This window comes from Thermobia domestica, chromosome 15 (genome assembly GCF_964235325.1).
Source record: "Thermobia domestica chromosome 15, izTheDome1.hap1.1, whole genome shotgun sequence".
Lineage (NCBI taxonomy): Eukaryota > Metazoa > Arthropoda > Insecta > Zygentoma > Lepismatidae > Thermobia > Thermobia domestica.
In genome coordinates this window covers 39,478,014-39,505,454 of record NC_137468.1, presented here as the reverse complement: position 1 = coordinate 39,505,454, position 27,441 = coordinate 39,478,014, and the positions used below count along the sequence as shown (strand labels likewise).

The window sequence follows — 27,441 nt, the reverse complement described above, 5'->3', positions numbered from 1 at the left end:
GGTATAGCTTGCGACAAGTTTACAAATATGACAGGAACTTCACATGTAGTTTCGTTGGAGTGTTCAACAAAAAGAACACTTCCACCGATATTTTCTAGAATGATGCAGGTTACGTAAAAGATTTTTCATCCTTAGGACTTATCAACACTGATGTAACTTTCAAGATGGCATCGGCGTACGTGAAAGATGATACGGGTTTGTTTATTTCTCTTATATATCCCTTGTATTTCCGTTTGTTGTTATTGTTGTCAATACAAAGTCACAGTAATGTGTTTTGAAAGGACAGTGTTTCCTCTCTTAATTGTGTATTACATTAGTTGATAAGATTTTACAAGTTACCAAATAACGTATGTTTTCTAGCGGTGTAGTAAATGTAAGAACAAAAAAGAGAAAACATACAGCTGTTACGTAGAGCTGCGAACATCTGTGTGTAACTTTAGTACTAATAAACAGCTAGAGTGTATCCATGGCAAATATTTCTTCTGAAATTATTATTTGGGAAAACAGTGTAATTAATTATAGGAAACTAATTTATGTGCAGGTTTACTTGAGCAGAGCCATCATGTGCAAAACTTAACGTATAAAACTGAATAATTATGTAGTAGAGATTTATAGAACAAATCGCTGTGCTATCCTATTTTACGGGAGATACTTACAGTAACGAAATATTGACAGCAGGGAATGCACTATTACTGCCTTAGAAGTGTTTTTTAAGTGAGAAGTTGAATTAAGGGTACAGATTGACTTCAGGAGGGCTGAATATGTATACAGCGTGTAGATATATAAGAACTGCACTACATACAACACGAACTAACATGTGCTACACGAATGCTATCTAAACCGAGTCAGGGCAGGAGCGCATCAGGGAACCCACGCGAGTGTGTGTTCGTAACAAGGAGCACTGTCAGCGACAGTGGGTATACGCATAAACGACGATAATAGAAAAACAGTTCATGCGACATGCAAACACTCCCTTTGCGAGTGGCACAGTTTGCGACACTTCTATGATCAGTTTGTATACTGTCTTCACATTGCAATTCACTTCATCATGAGTTCCTTATGGAGTACTACGTGGTAAAGAACACACGGCAAGGTTCTAGATTACTGGTCCCCCTTCCCATTGAGCAATAATAAAGACAGAAAACAACGTGCCCTGCGGGGCTCTAACCCGCCTTCACACGCTGACGCTCGCTCGGCAATACTGTATAGATTAAATGTATAAACTTTAGTACATAAAGAAACCAACCCAGCTACTGACCTACATGGGGGACCAGTAATCTAGAACCTTTCCAGAACACACTTTTCATTTAGTATTTCTACCTTCTTATATTTATGATGAGAGGTAAGGTCCCAACATATTTTGATTGCTTATTCAATTCTATTGTGAGATCAATTAATATATTTCTTCCATGGGGATGGTCACGGACACCAGTGGCTCAGCGGTGGAGCGTTTACTTCTTGTGCATGGTGTCCTTGGTTCGATCCCATCTCACGCCAAGTGATCTTTGTAGTGGACAAACACCGTGTGCATGAGTTTTCTCGCGATTCTCCCATATTCTTTATTCCACCATTTCATTCATTTCTCATCATCACCGTCTTCTTTAGCCTAGTCGGCATAAGTGCGGGACGTAAAACTTAAAGTTTTCATTTCATTTTAATTTTTCATGTCTGTATGGTCCTGGATTCGATTCCCACCTGGGGCACAGCAATTTTCAACGTCGTGAGGCAAACTAGGGAGTCGCGTAAATAAAAGACTATGATTGATACGCCTGTTAGAGCCAGAACAGCGCAACGCACTGGCCACGCATTCATTGCTATATTGGACTAGCTCCACCAGCGCTAACTGATGGCGTTAGAGCAGGCTGTTACGCCGGTAGTTTTATACTCAAGGATTTTACAAATATATTTCCTCGTAAAATGGGATGCTCAAAGCGTCCACGTTAAGAATACAGAGTGGTCTTCTATACTCTTTGTTGGGGCATGCCGATACCCTAGTTGGAATAGGAAAAGTTAAGGGAAGTGACCAAATATATTTGTGCAAAAGTTACAGTTTTTTTCACCAGTTATCTCCTTATGCCTTCAAGACTTTCATTTTTCCTGAAGTCTGCACACTTACTGCGTACATATTTGTATGTTACCAAGTTATATATCATTAGGGATGAAGAGGAATTTCAAGTGCTCATCTCTAGTGCGTGGAGTCCCTGGATCAATTCCAGAACATGTGAGTTTGTAGTGAACAGTGTCATGTCAGTAGGTAATAATTTACTTCCATTAATCATTTTTTTCTTCTTTAATCTAAAGCGGGATAATAATGGGACGTAAAACTATCATTAAAACACTCAGCATTGTATCTGTCAGACGGGCAGAATGAACTCTAGGGCGAAAGCGCGTTAGCGAAGGCAGTTATTCGCATAAAGGAAGAAAAGTATAAAAAAAAACATTTACTTCCCTGTGCTATGCGTTCTTTAGAAGTTAGTTTTGCATTACCATTACATAGTAATAAACCACTCATTTCAATGTTTTGATGTGTTCACAGATAACACGTTCTCCACATATATATATAAATGAGTTGCTTAAACATTACTCTTCCTGTGTGAATTAATAGATGTTACCAATAAATTCCAATAAATATGGCCCCATATTCTTAATCTGCACTGATCTAAGAAATATAAACGGCATGATTTTACAGGAAATTTCCTCAGGAATTTTAAGATAGCGTGCTATGATTTTGCTCCGAGGCTAAGGTGTGCCTTAATGAAACCGTAAACTGCGATTGCGAATTACATCAATGCTAGCCACTTTCAAAAGGTTAAATTTAAATGCTACGCTAGAAAATTCATATTTTTAAGATTTTGAGAGAGCGGTAACAACATACTACCACTTATCACGTAACTAGAAAGAAATACTTTCCAATTCGTTGTGTGAGTCTTGTAGAAAAAAAAGAAAAACTCTCGTATATGCGTAACTAATTAGAAGAGTGACCAATGGAAAAATAATTTTAAGGGCAAGTCGAGAAAATTCTGTCCAAATGCCATACATATATATATATATATATATATATATATATATATATATATATATATATATATATATATATATATATATACAGGGTGAGTCAAAATAAGTGTTACAAGCCAATATCTCACGAACTATACATCATATACGAAAAATATTAAGAGACAATGTACAATATAAATATTGTCTCTTAGTATTTTTCTTATATGATGTATAGTTCGCAAGATATTGGATTGTAACACTTATTTATAAGTACTGGAAATTTTATCGGATACCGGACCATTTTTGGGGCCCATCTTGAAAACGGTGCCCCATATCAAAAATTGTTTCCTACAAAAATTGTTCAATTTTTCAAGCTCTTTCGAGCGAGGTATCACTCGACCTATGTTCCCATTTGAAAATTTCACGTTCACCCCCCTCCTCCCAAAATGGGGGCGGGGGAAATCTAATGTTTGACTCATTTCTTAGGCCCCTCTGTATTGTACATTGTCTCTTAATATTTTTCTTATATGATGTATAGTTCGCGAGATATTGGCTTGTAACACTTATTTATAAGTACTGGAAATTTTATCGGATACAGGACCATTTTTGGGGCCCATCTTGAAAACGGTGCCCCATATCAAAAATTGTTTCCTACAAAAATTGTTCAATTTTTCAAGCTCTTTCGAACGAGGTATCACTCGACCTATGTTCCCATTTAAAAATTTCACGTTCACCCCCCTCCCCCCAAAATGGGGGGCGGGGGAAACCTAATGTTTGACTCATTTCTTAGGCCCCTCTGTATTCTACATTGCCTCTTAATATTTTTCTTATATGATGTATAGTTCGCGAGATATTGGCTTGTAACACTTATTTTGACCCACCCTGTATATACAGGGTGGGCCATTTTAATCAATCCACGAAAATACCTGAAAAATAATAAAACATAGAAGAAATTTTTGAAGTACACGTTATATATTGCTAAGGGGGCAAATCAATTCCGCCAAAAGTACTCCTCCCCGCCCCCCGTAAATGGAGGTAATGGGGGGTAACTTTGAAATGTCAAATGGGAACATGGGTCGAGTAATACCTCGTTCGAAAGGTCTTGGAAAACTAAGTAACGCTGTCGAGTTACTAACGCATTACTCGACCCATGTTCCCATTTGACATTTAAAAGTTACCCCCATTTACGGGGGGCGGGGAGGGGTACTTTTGGCGGAATTGGTTTTCCCCCTTAACAATATATAACGTGTACTTCAAAAATTTCTTCTATGTGTTATCATATTTCAGATATTTCCGTGGATTGATTAAAATAGCCCACCCTGTATATATATATATCTGGTTGGTTGGTTTAACCTTCTTTTTATCAACTTAAATGTTTCACGTTATTTACCGAGTGGTGTGCAAATGCATCTCACATAAATCGTTGTTTTTAATAAAAAAAATTAATTATTACAACATACAAATGTTGAAATGGGACTTTTATTGCATAGTTAGTGTTTCGACATATAAAATAATATAATATATTCGTATGTTTTCTCACAAATACAGTGAATTTTGTGTAAAATATTGCATATTATTATTTCTCTGTAAACAAACGATTCCAATATTGTTACAAAATTACTTGCCTATTATATGGTCAAATGCAGAAACATGTAAGGTTATTCGCACCATTGCAAACACTATCAGTCTTCACACACAGTTTTCTTCGTTGAGTGATCTTTACAAATAAAACTACCACAAACGACACATTTTGTTCGAACATTTTTGACCCTGGGGCGAAAATACTTTACACATCTTCCTTGGTTCAATTCAACAAGAATATTTGTGTTTCATCCTTTTCTTTTGTTGCAACAATGCATCTGAAAATACTACAAAAAGTCATTATCACTAACATCCAAGAGAAATAATGTTCGTGCAATACCTAAGATCCATTTGCCTTCTAAATAGACCACAAGACAGAAGAAAAAGGTTAAAGCGTTATACCATCACTTTATCACTACACTTCCATATTTTTGCATGATAACACAGGTCGACAGATTTTTCACTTTTTTTCTGGGCATTGCATAAAAATATGATTTTCTGAATAAATCGAGTACGCTGATCACGAAAATGAAGCCTATTTTCCTACATCACGTCAGGTTTTTCACAATCATCATCATCATCATTATAACCTGTAACCAGCGGAATCGGAAATGACGATGGAGGCAGTATGAAAAAGTTATATAGTTATAAATACAACATGAGATTCATATAATATTCCAAGAAGGATATTTATATACAGAATAGTGACTATACTATGCATAGGCGGATTTATGGGGGGCATTGCCCCCCAGCCATTTCGGAATGACATAATATAGTATTAATGCTAAACAAGTACTTGCTAGCAGCAGGGAAAGTAGTAGGGAAAACTACTTTCCCTGCTGCCCTTCAAGGAATCCCCCCCCCCCCAATGCTCTCTCATAACCCCCAGGGTGTTTCTCCAAAATCCGCCCATGATATTATGCAGTATACACAGTAAGAAGTTTCAAATTTACCAGACGAAGGTATTACTTCCGTTGACGTTTGCCTCTTAATGAACGTCTGATACTCTTCCTCTTTTGTGTGACTTCTCCTTCACGTGTGATGCACCAGCAGTAGTCAGACATCATGTTGATTCCCCAGTGACCTTGATAACGACGTTCCAGAGTTTTAAGTTCCTGATGGAACCGTTCACCATGTTCCTCAAATGTGTCAGCCAAATTGTCCGGAAAATGGTCTAGATATGACAGAAAATGTAGTTTTAGGCTCACTGGGTAACATATCTTCCACTATCTCCTTATATTCAGGGTGCTTATTCTGACCAAGGAAATGTCGCACAACATTTTTGAAACTTCCCCAAGCTTGCTTTTCCATTTCCGACAGTGTACTTTCGAAGCGTTCGTCAGGTATCAACTTACGTATATCGGGTCCAACAAAGATGCCTTCCTTCAATTTTGCAGCTGACAGATTTGGGAATTGACTACACAGATATTGGAAGCACTCTCCTGTTTTATCCAATGCTTTCACAAACTGTTTCATAAGTCCTAGTTTTATGTGTAGTGGAGGCAATAAAATGCGTTTTGGGTCCACCAAATGCTCATTCACGATGTTCTTTGATCCCACTAGGAGATTTTCCCTCTTAGGCCACTCTCTTCTACTCCAATGCTCATCATACGCTCTACTGTTCCACTCACACAGATAGCACGGCATCCTTGTGTACCCTGTTTGCTGGCCGAGAAGTATTCCGATCACCTTGAAGTCACCACATACAAGCCAAAGGTGTTCTTCATACTTCACATTTTCAAGAAGTAGTTTCATGGTACTGTATGACTCTTTTAAATGTACGGAATACGCAATTGGAATTGATGCTAGTTCATTCCCAATATGTAGCAATACCGCCTTCAAACTTCTCTTCGAGGAATCTATAAATAACCTCCATTGCTTACTATCATACGTTTGAACACCCATTTTGTTCAACAGTCCGACGATGTCTTTGCAGAACACCATTGAGCCTCTTTCAAGAAAAAAGTCTCTGAAGTCTTTATCACGATTTCGGTACAATGAATAAAATGTGCCGGGTGCAAGTAAGTTGTTTTCACTGAGATGTGAGCCTAGAAGTTGTGCTGCGTCTTCTCTAGAGTCCCAAGTCTTTCACCAAATTATTTAGTTCTGCTTGATTAAGAGGTTTCAGGTTGCTATCACTACCACCTACGGAAACGTCAGAATCACGACTTTCAAAATTTACATCCGGTTCAAAAACTTCACATGTATCCATTGACGTTGGTGGAGAGGGGATTCGAAACCCTGGACCATGAGGCACAGGTCTAATCGCTGATTCTAAGTTCGGATAAACGTTTTGGTTCATGTTTTTCTTGTTGAATCCCGTTACGTTGGTCATACAGAAGTAACAGTCATCCACATGGTTTTTCTGCACACGCCATACCATGGGAATAGCAAAATTCAAACTTTTTAATTTACCTGCACTCCACTTCCGTAATTGCTCCGCGCATGTATGACAGACGATGTGTGGAGCAAACGACTTGTCCTGATCTCCGAGCTTCATTCCAAAATAAGTAAAATATGCTTTTCGAACAAATACCGATATTTGTCGACGTCTTGCACGTAAACTCCACATATGTAACAAAATGTATCAGGGCTATTACGACACTGTCGTCCTGATATTTTACAAACAGCACTTCGAAACACCAACAGTTTGTAGATAAACGGAAAACACCGCTCGCAATCAGTGACGCAAGCACCTTCTTCCCGCCCTCATGTACACTACATTGTTTATTTCCGAGTTGATAACGCAGCAATGACAGTGTTCAGTGGTAGTTTCCCCCTTTCCTTCCCCTCCCTACACATAAGCGATGTTGCCACATTTAAAAAATGAAACTCGATAAAGTCGATTTCACAGTCTGTTTTTGTGGTAATAACCTTGAATAGGTTGGGAGAGGTGGTAGGTGTGCAGAGAAAACTGAGAGTAATGAAAAAAAAAAAACTAATGTCATTCTTGTGTTCAGGGGTGCCAAATTAGTAAAGAGAACCCCATAACCCATGTCGACCTGTGTAATTGTACAATAGGATAATTTACTATGAAAAGCAAGCTAAAATGAGCTGCCACCTAGTGGTCATTGAGAAAAACAAAGCATATTTAAAAAGTAATATAAATAACGAAGTGGGATGTACTTGCATCACCCCACTCTAATAATTTGTGAATATTTAAAAGCTGTCTTTTAGTACAAGTGTCTTTCCCGTAAAAATATTTCACAAATTAAAGTCTTTGAATCTTATTCGTCTAGAAATATGTTTATAACAGTAACAACAAAATAATTAGCAGTGGGGTATGTTTGCATCCCACTTGGTAAAAAGAAGGTTAAACCATTCTTTTTTTTAAAAAAAAAAAAGAAAAGAAAAGCTAATCTGATTTCTTTAAACCTTTTTTTTTTTTAACGAATGACAGGCACTTCTTATTTTGAAATTAATACCGTAATGATAAAGTTTGTGTCTGGAAGAGGAAGACAAACACTATTTGTTTATCTAACAATCTTTTAAAAACAGCCTGCAAGGCTAGTTTACAGTAGAATAAGTATTACCTAAAACCAATAACAGCAACAATGAGGAAGAAAAACGGCCATTCCGGTATTCTCTGGTGAATCTGAGGAAAACAATCAGGATCGCTGATCACCGGATTCGTACCCGGGACCTCTTCATTGCAATTTAAGATCTCGAATTAGTTTACGCCTACTCGGTTTTCATCATTGAGAACGTATCGGCGAGCCTTATTGATAAATATCATTCCATAATTTCCTTGTTGTCACGGGGAAAAAAATCCTTGAATCTGATTGCCTTATCCTGGTATTGAACCTAAGACTTCTCATTTATGAAGTTATCATAATTGCTGTTCAAAGACATTGGTCAAGTATCTATACAACATTGAAAATTTTTTTTTTTTTTTTTTTTGCCTCTCTCTCATGTCTTAAAACTAAATAATAATGATGCTTCATAATCAAATACTTTATTTTCAATAAATTATTGAAAATTAGATCACGTTTTAAGAGAATAAAAGTTTTACAAAGCAAACCGACGGACATGTCTTAATACTGACATGAACATGTTTTCCACCTTATATTTCGAATTTTGTCCAAGTGAAAAGAGAAACTCACCAGCTATGGCATGTAATTCCTGATACTTAATTAACACAACTTTTAAAAGTATTAATTGGTATTTGATAACATTAATTAGCATTTCACAACAACATGTACTCTTATATTTTAAAAATCAGAAATATAGTCTAGTATTTTGTTTATGATAATACACTTTTAGCTTGAAATTTCATAACATATACGCTGAAAAATGACCTTAATCTATAAATTATTTCAAAATTTATTTCTTTTAAAATAGTCATAAATAAAAGTATAAAAATTAAACTTTTGTAGTAGGTATACAAATAAAACAAATACAGCAATTGTTGGTAATCAGAATATCAATTTAACTCTCTCTCTTTAAAAAAAAAAAAAAAAAAAAAAGTGTGTCAGAGATTCAGGGTGGGCGGAAAGTAATTCCCTATCTTTAATATTTTTTCCCTTCCTAAAATATTTTTTTTTCTCACATGTAGTTTATTATATACCATTATTTTCCAAAAGTTACAATTTAATGTGTGCTCCAGTATTTTCTAGACATGTCTCACACGAACAGGTACGTTTGTTACAACCTTCCTCAAGAACTCAGCAGGAACACTACTTATGACATCACGGATCTTATTTTTTCCAAACTCAGATGTTTATTTCTTATTAGAACATAGTCCACAACCATTTACTTCATCTTCCAAAACTCAGCAATTTTTTCTTTCTTTTGCATTAACAAAAAAATTTGGGATAGTTAAAATTCTGCAGTTCTATTGGTTTCTTTACTTACATTTTGTTTCTTAAAATTTTGAAACTGGACCCACAAGCAAGGAACAAAGCGAGGTGTAGAGAAAAGAACATTTGAAACTCAAAGGAAGGAAACGGTTTAGCTTTTGTTTTTTTCCAACGAACTTAAAAAGTTCATTACTGAATTCTCTATGTCTGTATGTATGTATGTCTATCCATCTGCCTTTTATTTGTGATTGTTTTCTCAATTTTGAGCCCCCCCCCCCCCCCCACACACACACATACACAGTTCGATAGAGCATCAAAAACTGTCTGAGAAAGTGATGGAATTTTTCGCGTTACTCGTATCGTTCCCGAGATATTGGTAAAAAAGTGGCCGATTTCCGGAGATTTAAGGAGACATATATCGGAAACTAAATCATAGAGAGATGATATTTTGCGAATTTTTGCAAGAAACAGAGGAATGAGTGGGTAAAATATTTACTTTTACATGTAGGAACAATCACATTTATACTTCCCGCTCGATCTCTTTATTCTTCTTTTTAATTTCGTTCTGACTGCTCTTGGAACATTGTCAACTTTTTTTCTTTTTTTTCTTAGGTAGTCAAGAACCAGCACAACAAGAGTAAAAGGTACTAAGAAAAGAAAATGCTGATGGCCAACGTCTTAATATCACAATTTATCGTAATATTAGTACAATTTCCCTAAACGACGTTATGTTCAGTCTCAAAGTTCCAACGTTTTCTACCGGACCACATGTACCAAAGACTCACACTAGTCATTAGACCTGAGGAGAGGATATTAAAGTCTTGTTCTCAAGTAATCCTTTAATATATTAAGGATTTTTAAAGACAGCCAAAACTTTATTGTCTAAAAGATACATACATCTTCATATAACCTTTATTCCATGGTTCCACAATATTAGTTTTTTTTAATATAAGATTCACTTTGTGAGTAGGTATGAAACTGATTGTATTTACATGTCATAAAAATAATGTATAATTATGTTTTATTTATTAAAATTTTTAAAATATATATTTTTTTATTTTCAGGAGCTACATATATCCCGGCTAGTCAGCGTCCCGATGGTTCATGGAGAAAACCAAGACGCGTTAGGGACGGTTATGTCCCTCAAGAAGAGGTTCCATTGTGAGTTAAACTTTTATGTGTAGACTTAAGGTAGCGCTTGGAAAATGAAATGAAATCTTTTAAGATTTACGTTCCACGATTATACCGGCGAGGCTAAAGGAGACGGTGATGATGAAAAATGGATGAAATGGTGCAATGAGGAAACATGAGAAGCCTGAGAAAACCCATGCATACGGTGTTTGTCCACAACAAAGTTTACTTGGCGCGAGCTGGAATCGAGCCAAGGACTCCATGCATCAGAGGTGAACGCTCTACCGCTAAGCCACCGCGGCCCGCTGGTAGTACTTGGAAAAGTAGCTCGGTTAGTAGCATGTAAAATAAATTCAAATAATACATAGAGTAAAGAAGATGCGAAGTGCTGTAATCACTCACTATTGTAGATGTTAATAGAGAATCCCTTCCTCATCAGAACTTAATGTACGTGTAACCGTGTTTTGTTCTACCCGACGTAAAGTAATGACACTAGTAGCACTGATTTCGTAACTAATATCGTTCAGATTTTCTATTACGTTGACATGTGTTTCAAATACCGTGCTCTTTGTGTGTTCCTACAAATAGGTTAAAAGGTGAGAAGAACATAGCGGTCACATATTTATACCAACTATTCATTTTTCAGAGACTACTGCGGGACACCTGAGAAGTACCAGTATTATTAAGCTGTTTCTTTCCTCTTAACTGAGTTGAGCAGAAAATTGATTGGAACTGTTAATGTAAGCCGCATATTGACTGCAAAACCTATCCGTTTCGTTTTGCTCGTACTGTCATAGCACGACAAACTCATTTTTGGTCATATAAGGCATAGTCATATAGATAAAGGTTCATCGCTTCCCGATATCATGCATTGTCCGAATTTATGCAGCAGGAAGAAAGAATATATGCCTTACCACAGGAATATACGTAGAGGGTGAGTGCAGACCCTCTTTCCCCCGAAATCTCAACTCTAATTTTAAGGGTGATTTTACAAATTGTAATGTAATTGAATTTTAACCCCCTCCCGAAATAAATTTCTGCGTACATGCCTGCCTTATCACTTCTTCATTGATACTGCGCGTTTCTTTTTCTGTACTTGAACCTATTGTATTATGGGCTTCCATAATTAGTATCCCCCCCCCCCCCCCCAATCAAGTAGATCTTCTTGCTCAATGCGGATGATGATCTCCAACGGGCTAGAACCGTTAGACAGCAAAGTTCTAAAGGTACCATAACAAAAGATACCCACTGTAGCTGTACAAAAGCTTACCTTCATCCAAACGCTGGTGGAAATTCATTAACTTGTTAAGTAAATGATCACTTTGCGTACATAAATATGAATATTCGAGCGACAAAGGGAAATCAGTTATATACGTGCTACACATTTCTTGATCAATAGCAGGGAAATTCAGTATAATTCAAAGATATCATTTGTGTGTGATGTTGAACAGTAGATTAAGCAAATCTTTTCAGGCTTTCAAATCTCTGGTTGTAGAATAAAGCTAACAGTTCCTAACGAATTCATCACTATTTTCATCTAGTTCTTTGTATTCTCGCGTCAGAGCAACTGGATGAAGACCTACCTTTACATATAAGAATGGAGAGTCCCACTGGGCACTGTGATAGGTGGATCAGAACTGCGCTTTGCTTTATTTGCTCTGCTCACTGAGCGTCAGAAACAAATCTCCTTCGAACTAGATGCAACGAACTGCCACAAACGTTTACCTGCACTGCCTGGCAGTATGCTAAATGATACAATAAGGAAAGGAAAAAGTTTTTAATCTTCACGTGAATGCGGCCTCGCTATATTTCTATCTCAAAATAAATGCTGTTCGTTATAGCAAAACAGACACTTGGACTCTGCTGTTATGGAAGTGCCCCATCATGGCTAAATTCCTAATGGCCTCCTTTCTCTGCTCGAGATTTTGAGTTTGATTGCTGATGGGGGCACAGATTTCCAGATAAAAACCCTGATAATAATATAAAATAATAAAACTTGCATTTGCACCTGTGTTCCTCTTCATTTTAGTTCATGTTAATATTTCGGCACGCTCAGGAGTCATGTTCCCAACCATTTGTTATGTTTTGCAGGCTGAACTCTATAGTACCATCGTTGTCTGCTTCGGTATTCGTTTATTTACAGAACTTATATTACTAGTCTTCGGTTGGCTGGGGATTTCGCCCCCAGACCCCGGTATTTGCTCCGCTTACGGCCTCGCATTTCTCATATTCCTAACTTATCTCTAATCTTAAGGGATTTCGAGATATGGTCATTTTATTGTTACAATTGCAACCTCCATTCTTAATTCTTCCCCTCTAAGAAAGACATCAAAAAACGCTGAGAAACTTCTTTAATTAACATGTCTCACATTCCTAACTTATCTCTAATCTTAAGGGATTTCGAGATATGGTCGTGTTATTTTAACAATTCATCCCCATATTTTTTCCTTTCCACCTTTTCCTTTCCTGGTAGGGAAAATATCAATAAACCCTGAAACACGTCTTTAATTATTTTAAATGAATAGCAGGCTCTCCAATGCTCCTATTTTTCGTATATATTTGCGTCTTTTCCTATAAACTCCTATATTTCAACGAAACCTCATATATTTTTGTGGCATTGCTACTTCCACTTGTGAAAATAATATAAGGAAATAAAGTGTGGGTGATTGAAGGATCTTTTGTCTCCACAGTAGTGTGTTTCGTCCTTTCTGCTTATTGACTAAAGAATCGTCATATTAAAAAGTTCTATGGAGTAGTGATTGTAAAGACTTATAAATAATTTATTTAGGTGTATTAATACTTTTTGAACTAACTGTAGGCAAATAATTGTAGAATATATTACACTTAGTCAGATCTTATCTTTAAAACGCCAGCTGCAGAATGTTTGCATTTTAGATTTAATTTACATTTCATTTAGATCCTGGAGACGTGTACTCACAAACACTGATTTTCTGATGCAGATCTTTTTTACACTTTCCTTATGATCGTTGCTTAGTACTGGTGAGCTACATACGAAAACACTATGAAACTTGTGTAAAATTTTGCAATGAGATAATTACCCGTTTTGGTATATTTAGAGTAGAATGCATATTCATATAAAAATTGGTGTAATTTCCTTTTTTTTTTTTTTTTTTTTTTTAATTTTTTATTTCTACCAATTGAATAATTGAAGCCTTTTTCACAGCTTCACGAAACCTCCTATATTTTTTCGTCGTGATTCCATATATATACAGGGTGTCCGGAATGGGGCTGACGGTTGTTAAAAGTGTATAGTTTTAATATGGTCAGAGTTACAGAAGAAAAAGAAAAAACATGCATATTAAAGTAGAACGCAGAAAGTTTATTTGGTCTTACTTACAAGTCATTCTAACTCAGTGTAACTCCACGTGAGCTTTATTTGTAACACAATATCTAGCCTGAACTCAGTCTCTCTCCATGTATTCTGTAACATCTGAGGTGTTACTGAAGCAATCACATTCCTAATACAGTTCTTCAGTTCATTAAGGTTACGCACCTTTTCACCAGAATACACAAGGTCTTTCACATACCCCCACAGGAACAAGTCCAGGGGGGTAACATCAGGAGAGCCTAACATCTGCAAACCACCACACACATTGCGCCTTTTCGGCTGCCAACGCCATTTCTGTTTATCCGCGATACTAACGCCGTCACCAGTAGTTGTTCAAGTATAAAAATTTGCTGAACAAAACGTTTTGAGTTTTTCTTCAACATAAATGTTATTTTTTCTTCCGTATCTCTGACCATATTAAAACTATACACTTTTAAAAACCGTCACTTTTATTCCGGACACCCTGTATATATTTCATTAGCATTGGAAAGCCTGGAATAGTCTAGATATCAAATTTCTTGTCTCTAACTTGAACTGATTTCGAGATGTGGCTCTTATTTTACCATTTGCAATCGTTACTCATTTTTTTCTTCTTTACCCTACCCTCCTTTTCTTCTTCCTTTCTCCAGTTTTACGTCGTACGTTTATGTCCTTTAAGCTAAAGAAGATGAATGATTGGTGAAAGTGAATGCTTCTAAAATACTTTTGGAAGTCTGAGTATAGGAGGGAACGAAAAAAAATCACCAGACACACACACGGACTGGGATCTAACCAGGGACCCATCATACCAGAGGTGAACACTGCATCACTAAGCCACCATGCTTCCGTCCATTTTCTCTCTCCGCAGGAAAAAAAAAAGTTGACAAACTCTGTTCGAGAAGATATTTTTTTTTTTCTTACCTGATCTTCTGGAAGTAAATCACAGTAGCAGTTGAAATTGTTAAGAGAATAAAAGAATCTTAAGCTCCAGTGACTGGAACTTGTGTAGTAGGATGTGTTCTTTACGTACTATGTGAACTTTCACAGAATGAAGAGTGTATTTAGTTCGATCAAATGTTCTCTTGTAGGTACGAAAGCAAAGGCCGCCAGTGGGCGAAGAATAAACCTCAGTATCCCGTAGGATTATCACCGGAAATCATTAATGCGTCAAAAGCTAAAAAGGATCAGCAGCAGCAACAGCAGAAAACAATTATTCCCGGTTTAGTGGTCAATACTGATGAAGGTAAGTCTATAAAACCAGAAGCGGTGATGATATGAGTCATTGTGCAAACCATATTTAAAAGCTGTCTGTGCTTGTCTTGTAAAGCCAAGATGTATTACTTTTTACCCTGATAAGGTGTGTCCTTTGTGTGATACGTTGTGGTTTCCATGTTGTTTACGCAAATTATATATCATGAAAATAATAAATATTTTTACGTACCTCTGTCACCACAGTACATATAAATTGTACAATTTTAGTTCTTCTGTAATGGAAATGTAAAATTTAAAAAGTTAATATTCATTAAATGCATAACTTGAACCAACTATACTAAATAAGTAAATTGTATCTTTGTAAATGATAACTTTATCAGGATTTTGCTTAAACGTAATTTTAAGGCAGCTGTTCTTGTTTACTCTTTTGTTCGTATTATTATTGTTAATAATGAAATTGAAGCTTGAATATTGATGCAACGCGACAAGGGAGTCTCTGAGTTAACGTAAAGAATTCATATTTACGTAAGAATTGTTCGACTAACTGTAAGTAAGATTTACGAACGGTACTTCATCTGAAATAAGTAGTATTAGATTATTAGTAGTATTATTCTATGAGAGCCGTCTAGTGGTTGAGGCATTAACTAATTAGGTAATTAGATATTGTTGAACTACTGTTAATTTTTTTCCTTTTTACCATCGGCAGTATATAAGTTTCTGTATCTTCTTTAAAATTACATTATGTAATTGAGTTTTTGCATTGAAATATTATTAAACTATTTTTTCGAATTTTTACATTTGTGTTTGCGACAGCTCGTAGGTTATGGTAAAAAAAATTCGACTTAAGTAAATAGCCCTAGAATAATCTGAACACTTTAAGTCGAAGACTGAATATATATTAAGCTACTTTTATGCTAATCCCAAGAGGAAAGGGCAGTATTTTGGGAAATGGTAGTATGAGTGATTTTAAGCAAAAGAGTTTGTATGAACATGGGTCCTAATCTCAATGGTTTGAGAGCTACAGGTTGTGAACCATTTTTTACTTTGTTGCGTATTGTTCACCCGGTAACTATTTTACAGATGTAAGACATAGCGGATTTGAAAGGTGATAGAGTGACCTTTCCAATGGTATGCAGCATGTGGCAGTGTTGTCTTTGGAAGGGGAGTTATTAAGGGAAATTTGAGAAAGTTAAAGTTATTTAAAGAAATTGTATGGCAACACTGATTCCAAATATCCCTCAATAACTTCTTTTTCAAAGATACCATTGCCACATATTGCATATCGTTGGAAAGGTCATTCCATCACCTTTCAAATTTGCTATGTGGCACCTCTACAGGGTGACCAATACGCAATATAAAGTAAAAAATGGTTCGCAAACTGTAGCTCTCAAACCGTTGAGATTAGGTCTTTTGTTCATTATGTCTTATGTACGAACTTTTTTTGCTTAGAATCGCCCATACTACCATTTCCCAAAATATTGCCCTTCCTCCTGGGACACCCTGTATATATGTACGTATATATATTCATGCTTACAATGTTCGTGGAGCTGCAGTGAAGAAGATGATGTAACAGCATATTACTATAATAATCGTGATAGTGAAGCTTGGGCTATAAACCGATCATAGAAATGTTTTGCTTCAGCTCCGATACATCGAACAATTCGTGGAACCACTTCCCGAATACGTACTTGAGCAATCGTCTGAGGAACAGCTGAAGTTCACCAACAATGTTACCAAACTTTGAAGACATAGTAAATGAGTATTTAAATATATATATATATATATATATATATATATATATATATATATATAATAAAATGAAATGAAATAAAAACAAATTTCTTGCCTGTTCCAGAAGAACAGCAAGTTGTGTACATATTTCTCATCAAGGTAAATTATCTCATGCCCTCTTGTCTTGCCTTGCAAATTATGCGTAAAAACGGTTATACGCGAAGCTGCAATATCGTTTCTTTGAAGAAGGTACTTTCGATCATCTTTCGGTAATGGAAATGGAAACACATTGATTTCAAAATGGAATGTAAGGATGTTGCATTCCTGTTAAAGTTAATTTCACTCCTCATATCGTGAAGTTTATCTACCGTGAGATACTCGCCCTCCTTATACTCAAGAAGAATTCAGGAGTTTCACGATCTGATTGCTGTTAATGTTGAGACGATAGAGACGTATTTCTAGTAATTTCTTTTTTTTACGTGATGCGTTTTCGATTTGTAGTTACCTAATAAATGGAGAAAGAGATTTTATCATTTGCTTGTACAGCGGTGGACACTTCTAAATGGTACAGCCATATGGAGATTTACGGCTAAGGTGTACCATTTAGAAGTGTCCACCGCTGTACTAATACGTGAATATGTACTTGGAAAAAAGGGGAATGTGGTCCCTTTGCTTTTTGTTCCAGACTAGGTGAAGTACACGAAGAGAAACAGGTACAAGGAAAATATTGAGCCTCCTCTCCCATGTAGGATATGCATATCAATGGAAGTAGGGCTATAATAATAAAAAAAAATCCATAAGATATTTTATTGTTTGCATACATTTTGAGCCATTCACCCTTAGGATACACCTTTTAAATAAATTACATGATAAAATCTCAGCTTGAGATAGGCACTATATTCAAAATCACATTTCAAACTGTTCAAGCGTTTCCCCATAACGTGATCATAAACAAAAGGCAATGTCAATTTACATGTGAAGAAAGAAATTAAATGCTCTTTCTTCTTCTCTTAAAACGGAAATCTTCAGAAACGGGGAGATATGTACCCTTACTTTTAATGAGAAATTTATATATCCATCGCATCGTATGTATATATGAAGAATAAAAGCCCAGCTCAACGTAAGCACTGTGTTTCAAAGTTCATTTCAAACTTTTCAACTACGTGATACGATCACAAACAACAAACAACATCGCATTCAGTGTAAAGAAGGGAATTGTAGAGAAAAAAATCCCTTCCCTTTAAAACGAAAATTTTCAAAAACACTGGAAGACGTGTCCACTGATTTTTAATGTGGAGTTTATGTCATTACATATTTTTTCAATGATATTCTGTTCTGATGGTGATCTCTTGATAAATACATATTTTAAGCCAGTTTTGAAACTATACGTGTACATGATTGAAGCAAGTAGTTATAATCACATGAAAATTATTATTTCAATCCAAGTGTTGAAGTATGTTTTTCGGGGTAGGTTTTGTGGGTTTTATATTTCTATTTTCAGTTTTATTGTGTTTTTTATGTAAGTTTTACCCAAAAACCCACTGGAGATTTTCTGTCTGAGGAAAATTAAAATATACCTGGTTATCATGCACTGTAACTGCACAATGTTTTTATTTATTTATTTAATTTTATTGCATCAAAAGATTTTATATATTTCAGGCAAAAATTTTCTTGTATGCCTTATATCTGGAGAACTACATACAGTGTAGCCGAACTCAAGCTATCACTTAACTCAGTATTATGTGCTTATTCCGTAAAAACTCGACTTGGGGGCCGCTCAAAAATTTTGTGACCCCTGATTCCAAAAATACATCAAAAGGTCCAATATATTTGAATCAAAAGTTTTCTTGTACGCCTTATATCTGGAGAATTAAATATACTGTAGCCGAACCCAAACTATTACTTAACTCAGTATTATGTGCTTATTCCGAAAAAAAAAAAACTCGATTTAGGGTCCGTTAAAAAATTTTGTTGCCCCTGATCCAAAAAATCCAATATATTTCATTCAATCAAAAAATTTCTTGTACGCCTTATATCCGGAGAATTACGTATAGTGGAGCCAAATCCAGACTGTAACTTAACTCAGTATGATGTACTTATTCCGTAAGAAATACAAAAACTCTATTTAGGGGCTGTTCAAAAATTTTGTGGCCCCTTGATTCAAAAACTAATTATTGCGCAAGATCGTAATCTTTTCATCATTCCTAAAATTCTTGGCCAGGATCGCAATCTTTTGATCCATTTTTGAATCATTCCTAAAATTCTTGTTCATGTTTCTTACAGACCTTAAGTTAAAGATAAAAATTGTAATTACGTACATTTCAATGTACGCAGAATGCCCTGTAATGGTATATCTACACAAGTCTAGGACTGTCTGTGTTAATTATAATCTATTTTTTTCTCTTCCGTACCTCCCGTTTATAATGCGTTCTTCGCCCTCAGAATACAGCCCCTTTTTAATATCTAACCAGTTCGTTTTGATTGGCTCTAATATTCTCGTCTCTCGTATTTTTCCAATATTCAATACAATTTATCTCGTAATACTAACATACGGTATGCTAATGCCCTAGCCACGCTGAGATACAACTTCTCATGAGAACAGCAAAGTCAAGCAGTACCAGGTTTTGTTCGAGGAAAAATGGGTAGCTATTTGTATTCACCTGATGATGTGGTCATAGCGGCATCCATCCAGATTCGTGAAGGCATTTGGGGAGCTACATGAAAGAAAGAGGTAGCGAACTCCGATGTAGAGAGCCAGCATTAACGGAGGGGGGCCGAGTCGGTGAGCACACGTCTCCCCAAAGGCATGAGTGCCACACGCTGGGTAATAGGTCCTAATCTCAAAGGACTGCTGCGCCAGTTTTTATTTATTTATTTTTGTACGCGTACCAAACACATTTGGTTTGTGTTCCATTTATTTAATTATTTTGTGTAATGAATTTTTGTATCTATGTGGAAGTATGTGTGTCTTAATCTGGATAACCCTATATACGTGTGCGTATCTGTTTCGATTAGTGAATATACCGTTTACTTTCTATATAATAGGCGGATCCAAATCATCGAAAAAGAAGAAGAAAAAGAAGTCGAAATCTGCTGGAGAAGGCGATGATGTGTCCGAGGCGTTGAATAAGGTCCACATATCTCCGCAAACTGATTCACAAGACAAGAAAGAGCCAGCACAGCAACAGCAACCCACCGCCACAGATCCTGCGAAACGTTTGAAAAACTTGCGCAAAAAGCTCCGGGAAATAGAGACTTTAGAGCAAAAAATAGCGTCCGGTGAGCTTAAAAACCCGGAAAAGGAGCAGCTGGAAAAGATTAAAAGGAAAAGTGACATTATCAGTGAAATCGAAGATGTTGAGTTTACACTCGGAGAGTGAGGGATGTGTGTGTGTGTATTTGTGTGTGTGCGTGTGTGTTTGTGTTAATACATGTAAAATATGTAAAGCATTCGTTGTTGAGTGCTGAAGTGTGTTTAAAATGTGTATGTACAGAGTGTTCCCATCTTGTTGATACCTCCTTTGTCAATCACTGTACATTATTTTGTAGTACAATCTTGGCCATTCTTCTTGTGAATGCTCTCTACTCAACGCCAATGAGAAGGGTTATCCGTTAAATAGGCTTGGCTCGAAAGGCGATGCAGCATTTGTATCTTGTACAGTTTCGTTCCAAAATGGATTCTCTCCTAGAAAGTTTCTTTTGCCCTTTTGCAAAGTGGGACGGTATTTGGTCTATATTATCGCCGGCAAAATTATATACCACCTTATATTTTCATGTTCCAGTTCCTAATTTTTAGTGTAAGGAAATCACGTTAAAGTTCAAAGGTTGATAATATATGACTGAATCGGAGATCAAATCAGGGCTACGGCTTGTGCGCTGGTGCGTTACGCAGTTCTCTTGGATACTTAACGGAAGGGGTAGGGGGCACAGTATCTCAGTAGTAGAACGCTCACTGGTTCGCTCCCCGACCTATGAGCTTGTGGCGACATTTTATGTCCATGGGTTTTCCCGAAATCCTCCCGTTCTTTCCAACATTATCATTCCACTATTTTTTCATAATAAGTCACTTTCATCAATTATCCATCTCCTTTACCTAAAGGTCGTAAGCTTCAAATATAAAATTACAAATTCCGTTTCATATTTAACATGTTTCCAGGGCTATACTGTATACATGAGATAACTGGGACTGTGCCGAACTGATGTCTACATTTTTCATTTTATTGTTTTCCAACCTCAGTGTGCACAGCTAAAACATGGTGGTACTGAGAACTCTTTAAAACATAGCCGTGTAGTAAACGCTTGAAATTATGAGAATGAATAGTATATTAATGTAAATACTGCATCAGGTGAAGAGTAGAGTATTTTAATAAAAGCAATCAAAGTTTTTATACCCTCTAAATCGGACTGTATGCATAATCATTACTGCAAATTATGCAGTACTTTTTTTCCTTTTTTGTAAGGAGAACCAGAAAATTAATCAATATGGTATTGTGTAGGTCTTTAAATATGTAAACATAATGCCCATGGTCCCTTGTGTGACTTTTAAAAATATTCTTCATATGAACAGAGAAAGGAGTGGGTTATATTGTTATTATTATTAGTCATTTTGAAGATCTCATAGTTTTGACGAGTGAACGTTCTTTGTAAGTTAATGAAATAATTAGAATGTTCATGAAAACCAGATAGCATTGTAAACTACTGAATCATGTTTTATTTTTATTATTAAGAAATGGTTCTTCTTAAGTGTGTAGCGTTATTTTTCATAAATTAATACTAGTTACAAAGGGATAATTATGACGGTTTCTGGAAGAGCAAAAATCTGTATTTTTTAAAAAAAAATCTTTTAACTCGAATGCCTTATGTTCGTAGAGGCTCAGATGTTGGTTTCAACACACGAGGTATAGAAGTAAGGCATTTTATATTGTGCGTAGTGAGAATGCATTTCAGAAATTACTATACAAAAGGAAGTGACTGCTCTTGAGAAAAGTCAACTTTAAGCTAAGGGAAAAAATCTTACCTCATGTACTAATTCTTGTTACCACTTCAAGCTAAGGGAAGAAAGCTTATCTCACGTATTAATTCTTGTTATCAGTTCAAGCTAAGGGGAAAACTTACTTCATATGCTAATTCTTGTTATCACTTCAAGCTAAGGTGAAAAGGCTTACTTCATATACTAATTCTTGTTATCGCCTCAAGCTAAGGGAGAAAAGCTTACCTCATGTATTAATTCTTGTTATCACTTCAAACTAAGGGGAAAAAGCTTACCTCATGTATTAATTCTTGTTATCACTTCAAGCTAAGGGAAGAAAGCTTATCTCACGTATTAATTCTTGTTATCAGTTCAAGCTAAGGGAAAACTTACTTCATGTACTAATTCTTGTTATCACTTCAAGCTAAGGGGAAAAGGCTTACTTCATATACTAATTCTTGTTATCACCTCAAGCTAAAGAAGAAAAGCTTACCTCATGTATTAATTCTTGTTATCACTTCAAACTAAGGGAAAGAAAGCTCATCTCATGTATTAATTCTTGTTATCACTTCAAACTAAGGGAAGAAATCTCATCTGATGTACTAATTCTTGTTGTCACTTCAAGCTAAGGGAAATAAAGCTTATCTCATGTACTAATTCTTATCACTTCAAGCTAAGGGAAGAAAGCTTACATCATGTACAAATTCTTGCATACAGGAACAGAAATTAGTACATGGCGGTAAGCTATTCTTCTCCTTGGCTTGTAGCAATTTTTTTTTTTTTTTTTTTTTTAACCGATTTTACTTCCTCCAAGAGCCCCCACTGACCCATAAGATTTCCAAAGTAATAGATGAGAAACATACATACTCTTCCAAAAACTGTCTCAATAATTCGCAGTAAGATTTTTTTTTTTCTTTTTAGCTGTGAAACAAAAGCATAGTAATAAATTAAATGACATGATTATTTGAAACTCTTCAAATACTGTGGAATAAACTAGCATGAGTTTAGAATGTTTTTCATAGTTAAAAAATATTAGCACTGTATGTAGAAGTTTGGTGTACTTTGTTCTTACTAAAAGTTATCTTTTAAAAAAAATGACATGAATTTCACGTGAAATTTATTCATTAATTTGAAACACGTGTTTGCGTTGTAATATCTCTAAATCTGTGGAGTACTCGAATATTACCCTCGTATTTGAGAATCTTCACTGCATTCGCCACTATATGCATACTGACACTCATTTCTAGCCGTCGAAGGTTACAGGATTAGTTGCGGAAATCATACTAGGAATATAACAATCCTTTTGGCATTCCCAGGAGCATACTATACGTGAATGTCACGCTAATTAATACGTACAGAAGGACATTAAATGAAGTAATCATTATTTTCAAGACCTATCGTAGAATGGAGAAATGTGAGCACTTGTCAGTTATGTTGATGTAAAACTCGTCACCTAGATATCTAAATTATAAGAAAAGACCTCTAAACATAAAATTAATAATGGTCCATTAAAAAAAATCTGTAGATGTTATCTTTGAGCTGTGGTAATCCAGTCTGTAAGGTGTCTGCTGTTAACTGGGCGGACCAGATTCATTAGCTTCTGAAGTTAACCCAGCCCCTTTAAAATGGACACCCACCTGGCACCTCTAAAATGGATACGTACCTGGGGCCTCTTTAAAATAGGTACCTACCTGGGGCAAATTACGTAAGTAATGGATGCCTGAGCGTGTTCAGACTACATCTCTTTTATGAGTGTCAAAGTCAAGAAAGTGTGGTTACCTTGGGCCTTGATGGCTTGTCCCTAAGGAGGGCGATGTGTACCTATTTTTAGATATTATCTGGCTTACTGTCTATGGTTTTAATATTTATTGTTGAAAATATTTAAGAGAAACACAAAACACAGTATTGTAGACTCAAGAATTTTATTTGAAACCAAAAGAATTGTTTTTTTAAAATTCTTTTAAAACATCCGAAACTTCAAGTAAATACGATTAAAGAAAAAATGCACTCAAAACTGGCACACAAACAATAAAAGCACCAACAATTAGGTGACGGTCTTCTCTTCCCAAAGAATGGTATACACAACTTGACCGTTATTCCACACCGTCATTTGATGAGTACAGCAACAATTGATAGGGGTGATAGCAACAATCTTCACCTTTTCTCACTGATATGTCCATTCCTTTATGTTCTCCTGATATATCAATTTTTCTTACTCTGTGAAGAAGGCTCCAAGGGGATAGCTGAAACCTTGAAGGTTCAAGGATTTCTTAGAAATCAGAATTTGAAGTTGTCGAGATGATTGTTAAAATTCCTGAATGTATTGTGTTACCGTAAATGTTTTGATTTATTCATTATTACTTAAAAAGTAGTGGCCAGCGTAGCGAAGTCTTTTCACAAAGTTAGTGATCAATTAAGCCAATAATTTTAATGCAAGATAATAATAAAATATCTATAGTCAAATCTTTTATATGTGCAACTTAATTAACCAGGTTAACAACTGAAGATTCAAAGTTTAGATTAGAAATAACTTTTCTCTTCTAATAGAATTCATTATGCAACAAATACTTGATTTGTGTATTCTGTTGTGATTAATTTTCTAAATAGTGGTACGTAAGCTTAGTTTTGCGAAAAGTTAAAATAGTGAGGAAAATTAATTCTCCATTCATATCGTTTGTTTTGTTATTTAGAGTCTTAAGTAGTCAATCAAAAGTAAATGAAGTATAGAAAAATGTGTGCTTGTAACTCTTTATTTTGAGCAAAAAAAAAAAAAAAAAAACGTTATATGTAACAACACATTAGTTTATTTCCTATCGTCTGAGAAAATACTTCTTTTTTAAGTAAGTTTCGATTTAAATTGAAGTACAAGAAAGTTTGTTTTAATTTTTGTACTGTATAGATAAGTTTTGTTAGCATTAAGTATTTAGGGGTTGAGGTTTTTGTTTAAAAATAGTGAAATGTGAGTTGGAGATAATTTGTCGAAACCTCATTTTAGTTCTGTTTTACACAAGTTTCTGTTTGATATATGTTAAATTACTCTTTTGCTGAAATATTTGCGGGTAACGTAGTAAAAACTTTACATAAACTTTAGAATGGAAAGAAAATGTTTTACCTCACAATTCACTATACATATGGGACTGGTAACAGATAGAAACATGCTGTTTGTTTAAAATACGCGAGCGCTCGTTGTAAATGAGTGACAGAGATGGCCCGTCACAAAGAACTCGAGCGTCAGCGTTTTCATTACAAGAACAACGTGTAATCATTCGTTTTCTCCATTTGCGTGATGTGACACCGCATGGAATTCATCGTCAGGTAAGACATGCGACTGTCGCACTCATGAACGCACATTAGACATATCCATGACACTATTATCATATGTCTCACTGAACTGGTAATGACTTTCAAGTGGTGTGACACCACGCAAATGGAGAAAACGAATGATTATAATCTGTTCTTTTAATGAAAACGTCGCCATTTACGAGTGTCGTAAGTATAAAAAATAGTCATCACTCTCTCCGTTGCCGCTAGAGTTATGTGTACCTACGGTGTTGCCATCTCTGTCACCATCCATTAATAATGAATGTTCGCATATTTTAGAACAAACATCACGTTACTATCTGTTACCAGCCCTGAGAAAATAAATGAAGGTGTTAACTTGAATGCACATCGTATTTTCAGAATCGTATAATTTGTACATTTTGATGAATGTTGTTATTTCTTCATTTTATGTTATTTTAAACAGAAATTAAAAAGAGTGCCGATAAAAGTAGCTTGTCTTGGGCACGCAGGTGTGTAATTCTTCAGCAATATGTTAACTTTGGTCACTTAGATTCTTCAATGTAAATATATTGAGATAAGCAATAGGATAATACATTGTACACTGAAATTGTAAAAGAAAACAATAATAACGAGTGCATACTGTAAGATATTGTAAACTTGAAGTGTGCTCTGATTCCGTTTCTTTAATGTTAAAATCATGCTAGTGTTGATTTGTCATTTAATTTTAATTGTAATTTAACTAGCAGCTCAAGTGTTTTTTTTAAAAAAAGCTATATGACAGCGTAGTATAGAAATGTATTCCAAAAGTAAATCCCAATGATTGTATAATAAGATTTTGTTAGAAAAGAGATAAACATGATACTTTTGTTATTAGCTATGGTTGTGAAATAATCATGAAACATTTAGAATTGTTTTTCCTGATTTGTTATACAGTGAAACGTTACGTAAAAGATCATTTTTAAGTATATGAATTTATTTTATATATTAGCAGAAAAAAGATTTATGTATACCTTTTCCAGCTAATTGGACATAAAGAGAAAATGAAATGTTAACTATATATATATATATATATATATATAATATGAATTATTTAGTTTGTAATGATAACAGTTTAAGTTAAGTGAAAAAGTTGCAGTAATTCTGTTTCTTTGAGTGTAGAAAAATTGAAAATATTAAACGACAAATTTGTAATGAAAATTGTTTATGTTAGTTAATTCCATGTAAGAGAGTCAAAAAAACGTGTATTTATATGAACTAGTTCATACCCTGTTATTACAGCGTATATGACATCAGCATTTTAACAGGTATGTGAAAGCATTCTGTGCCCGTCAAAAAGCGCCTTAGGATTTTTGTCTTCTTACATTAATACAGCAGGCTGTGTGTCATATGTTTGAGATATTTGTGCAGGCGACAAGATTGTAAATTAATTTCGTTGTGTGCAAATGGCGTCGGATATATGACAGTGTTGTCAGAGGCACTGCCTTTAAATTGAAATTTATTGCATGTGCTCAAAGTTTCCCAAGAAAATAGGAAAGAACCTAACCAAATTTGTATGAGAGCAATCCTCTTCATACTTTAAGTCGTTTTGCTTTGAGGGTGACACCGTGGCTCAGTGGTAGAGCGATTACTTCTGGTGCGTAGGATCTCCGGTTCGATCCCCGACCAGTTAAGTTTGTAGTGTCCGTGGGTTTACTCAGGGCACTCCCGTTTCCTTCCACATTCTCACTCCACTTATTCTTCCATCCTTATTCACTTGCCTTAATCATAGTCTCCCTTAGCCTAATGGACATAATCGTGGGACGTTAAACTGAAAGATTTCATTTCATTTTCTGTTGAGTTAAATATGTAAAACTATTTAACATGGAATCAAACATTAAACTATCTAGAAGACTGCTAACTTAATTATCCTTTATGGTAAAGAACTTTAAACATTAAAATATATTTTTAAAAAGCTCTAACATTAATGTGTGTACAGTGTACGGTTTTTTTTTTCTTTGCAGAATTTCAATACTTTATATATAGTTTTCTAATATCGAACCGAATTTCTTTGCGTGCTAGTGTTTTTGTCGCTTTTATTAGGATCACCAAGTGGGACGTGTAATATTGTAATGTTATTACGTATGTACGGCCGTCCGTTACACCTCACGATAACTCTTGAACGGAGACAAATTTTTGATTTCTATTGGTTGAATTCGTTAATGGAGTTAGTCCATTAACATCGTAACGAGTAACGGCGACTTTGTGTTACTTCACACGGTAACTCTTGAGGAAAGCGCTTTTTTAATTGCTTTTTCTTTTAATAGATAGCTAGAGCAATTAACCGAGTTCATTAACGGGGTCAATCCTTTAATAGCTTCATGAGTAACGATGACTTACGTTGATCCGTTACTTCACACGATAACTCTTCAACG

General features: G+C 35.4%; 2 protein-coding genes across 2 annotated transcripts; one reads left to right on the top strand and one right to left on the bottom strand.

Moving 5' to 3' along the window:
* On the top strand, window positions 1-27,441 carry Pym (partner of Y14 and mago). The gene is made up of 4 exons (XM_081739611.1): window positions 1-195; window positions 10,442-10,538; window positions 14,925-15,079; window positions 19,825-27,441. The coding sequence occupies exons 1-4, from the start codon at window positions 165-167 to the stop codon at window positions 20,157-20,159; spliced, it is 618 nt and encodes a 205-aa protein (XP_081595737.1). The 5' UTR covers window positions 1-164; the 3' UTR covers window positions 20,160-27,441.
* LOC145671840 (uncharacterized) lies at window positions 5,694-6,615 on the bottom strand. Its single transcript, XM_081741066.1, has one exon. It carries the CDS (start codon window positions 6,520-6,522, stop codon window positions 5,728-5,730), a length of 795 nt encoding a protein of 264 aa, XP_081597192.1. The 5' UTR covers window positions 6,523-6,615; the 3' UTR covers window positions 5,694-5,727.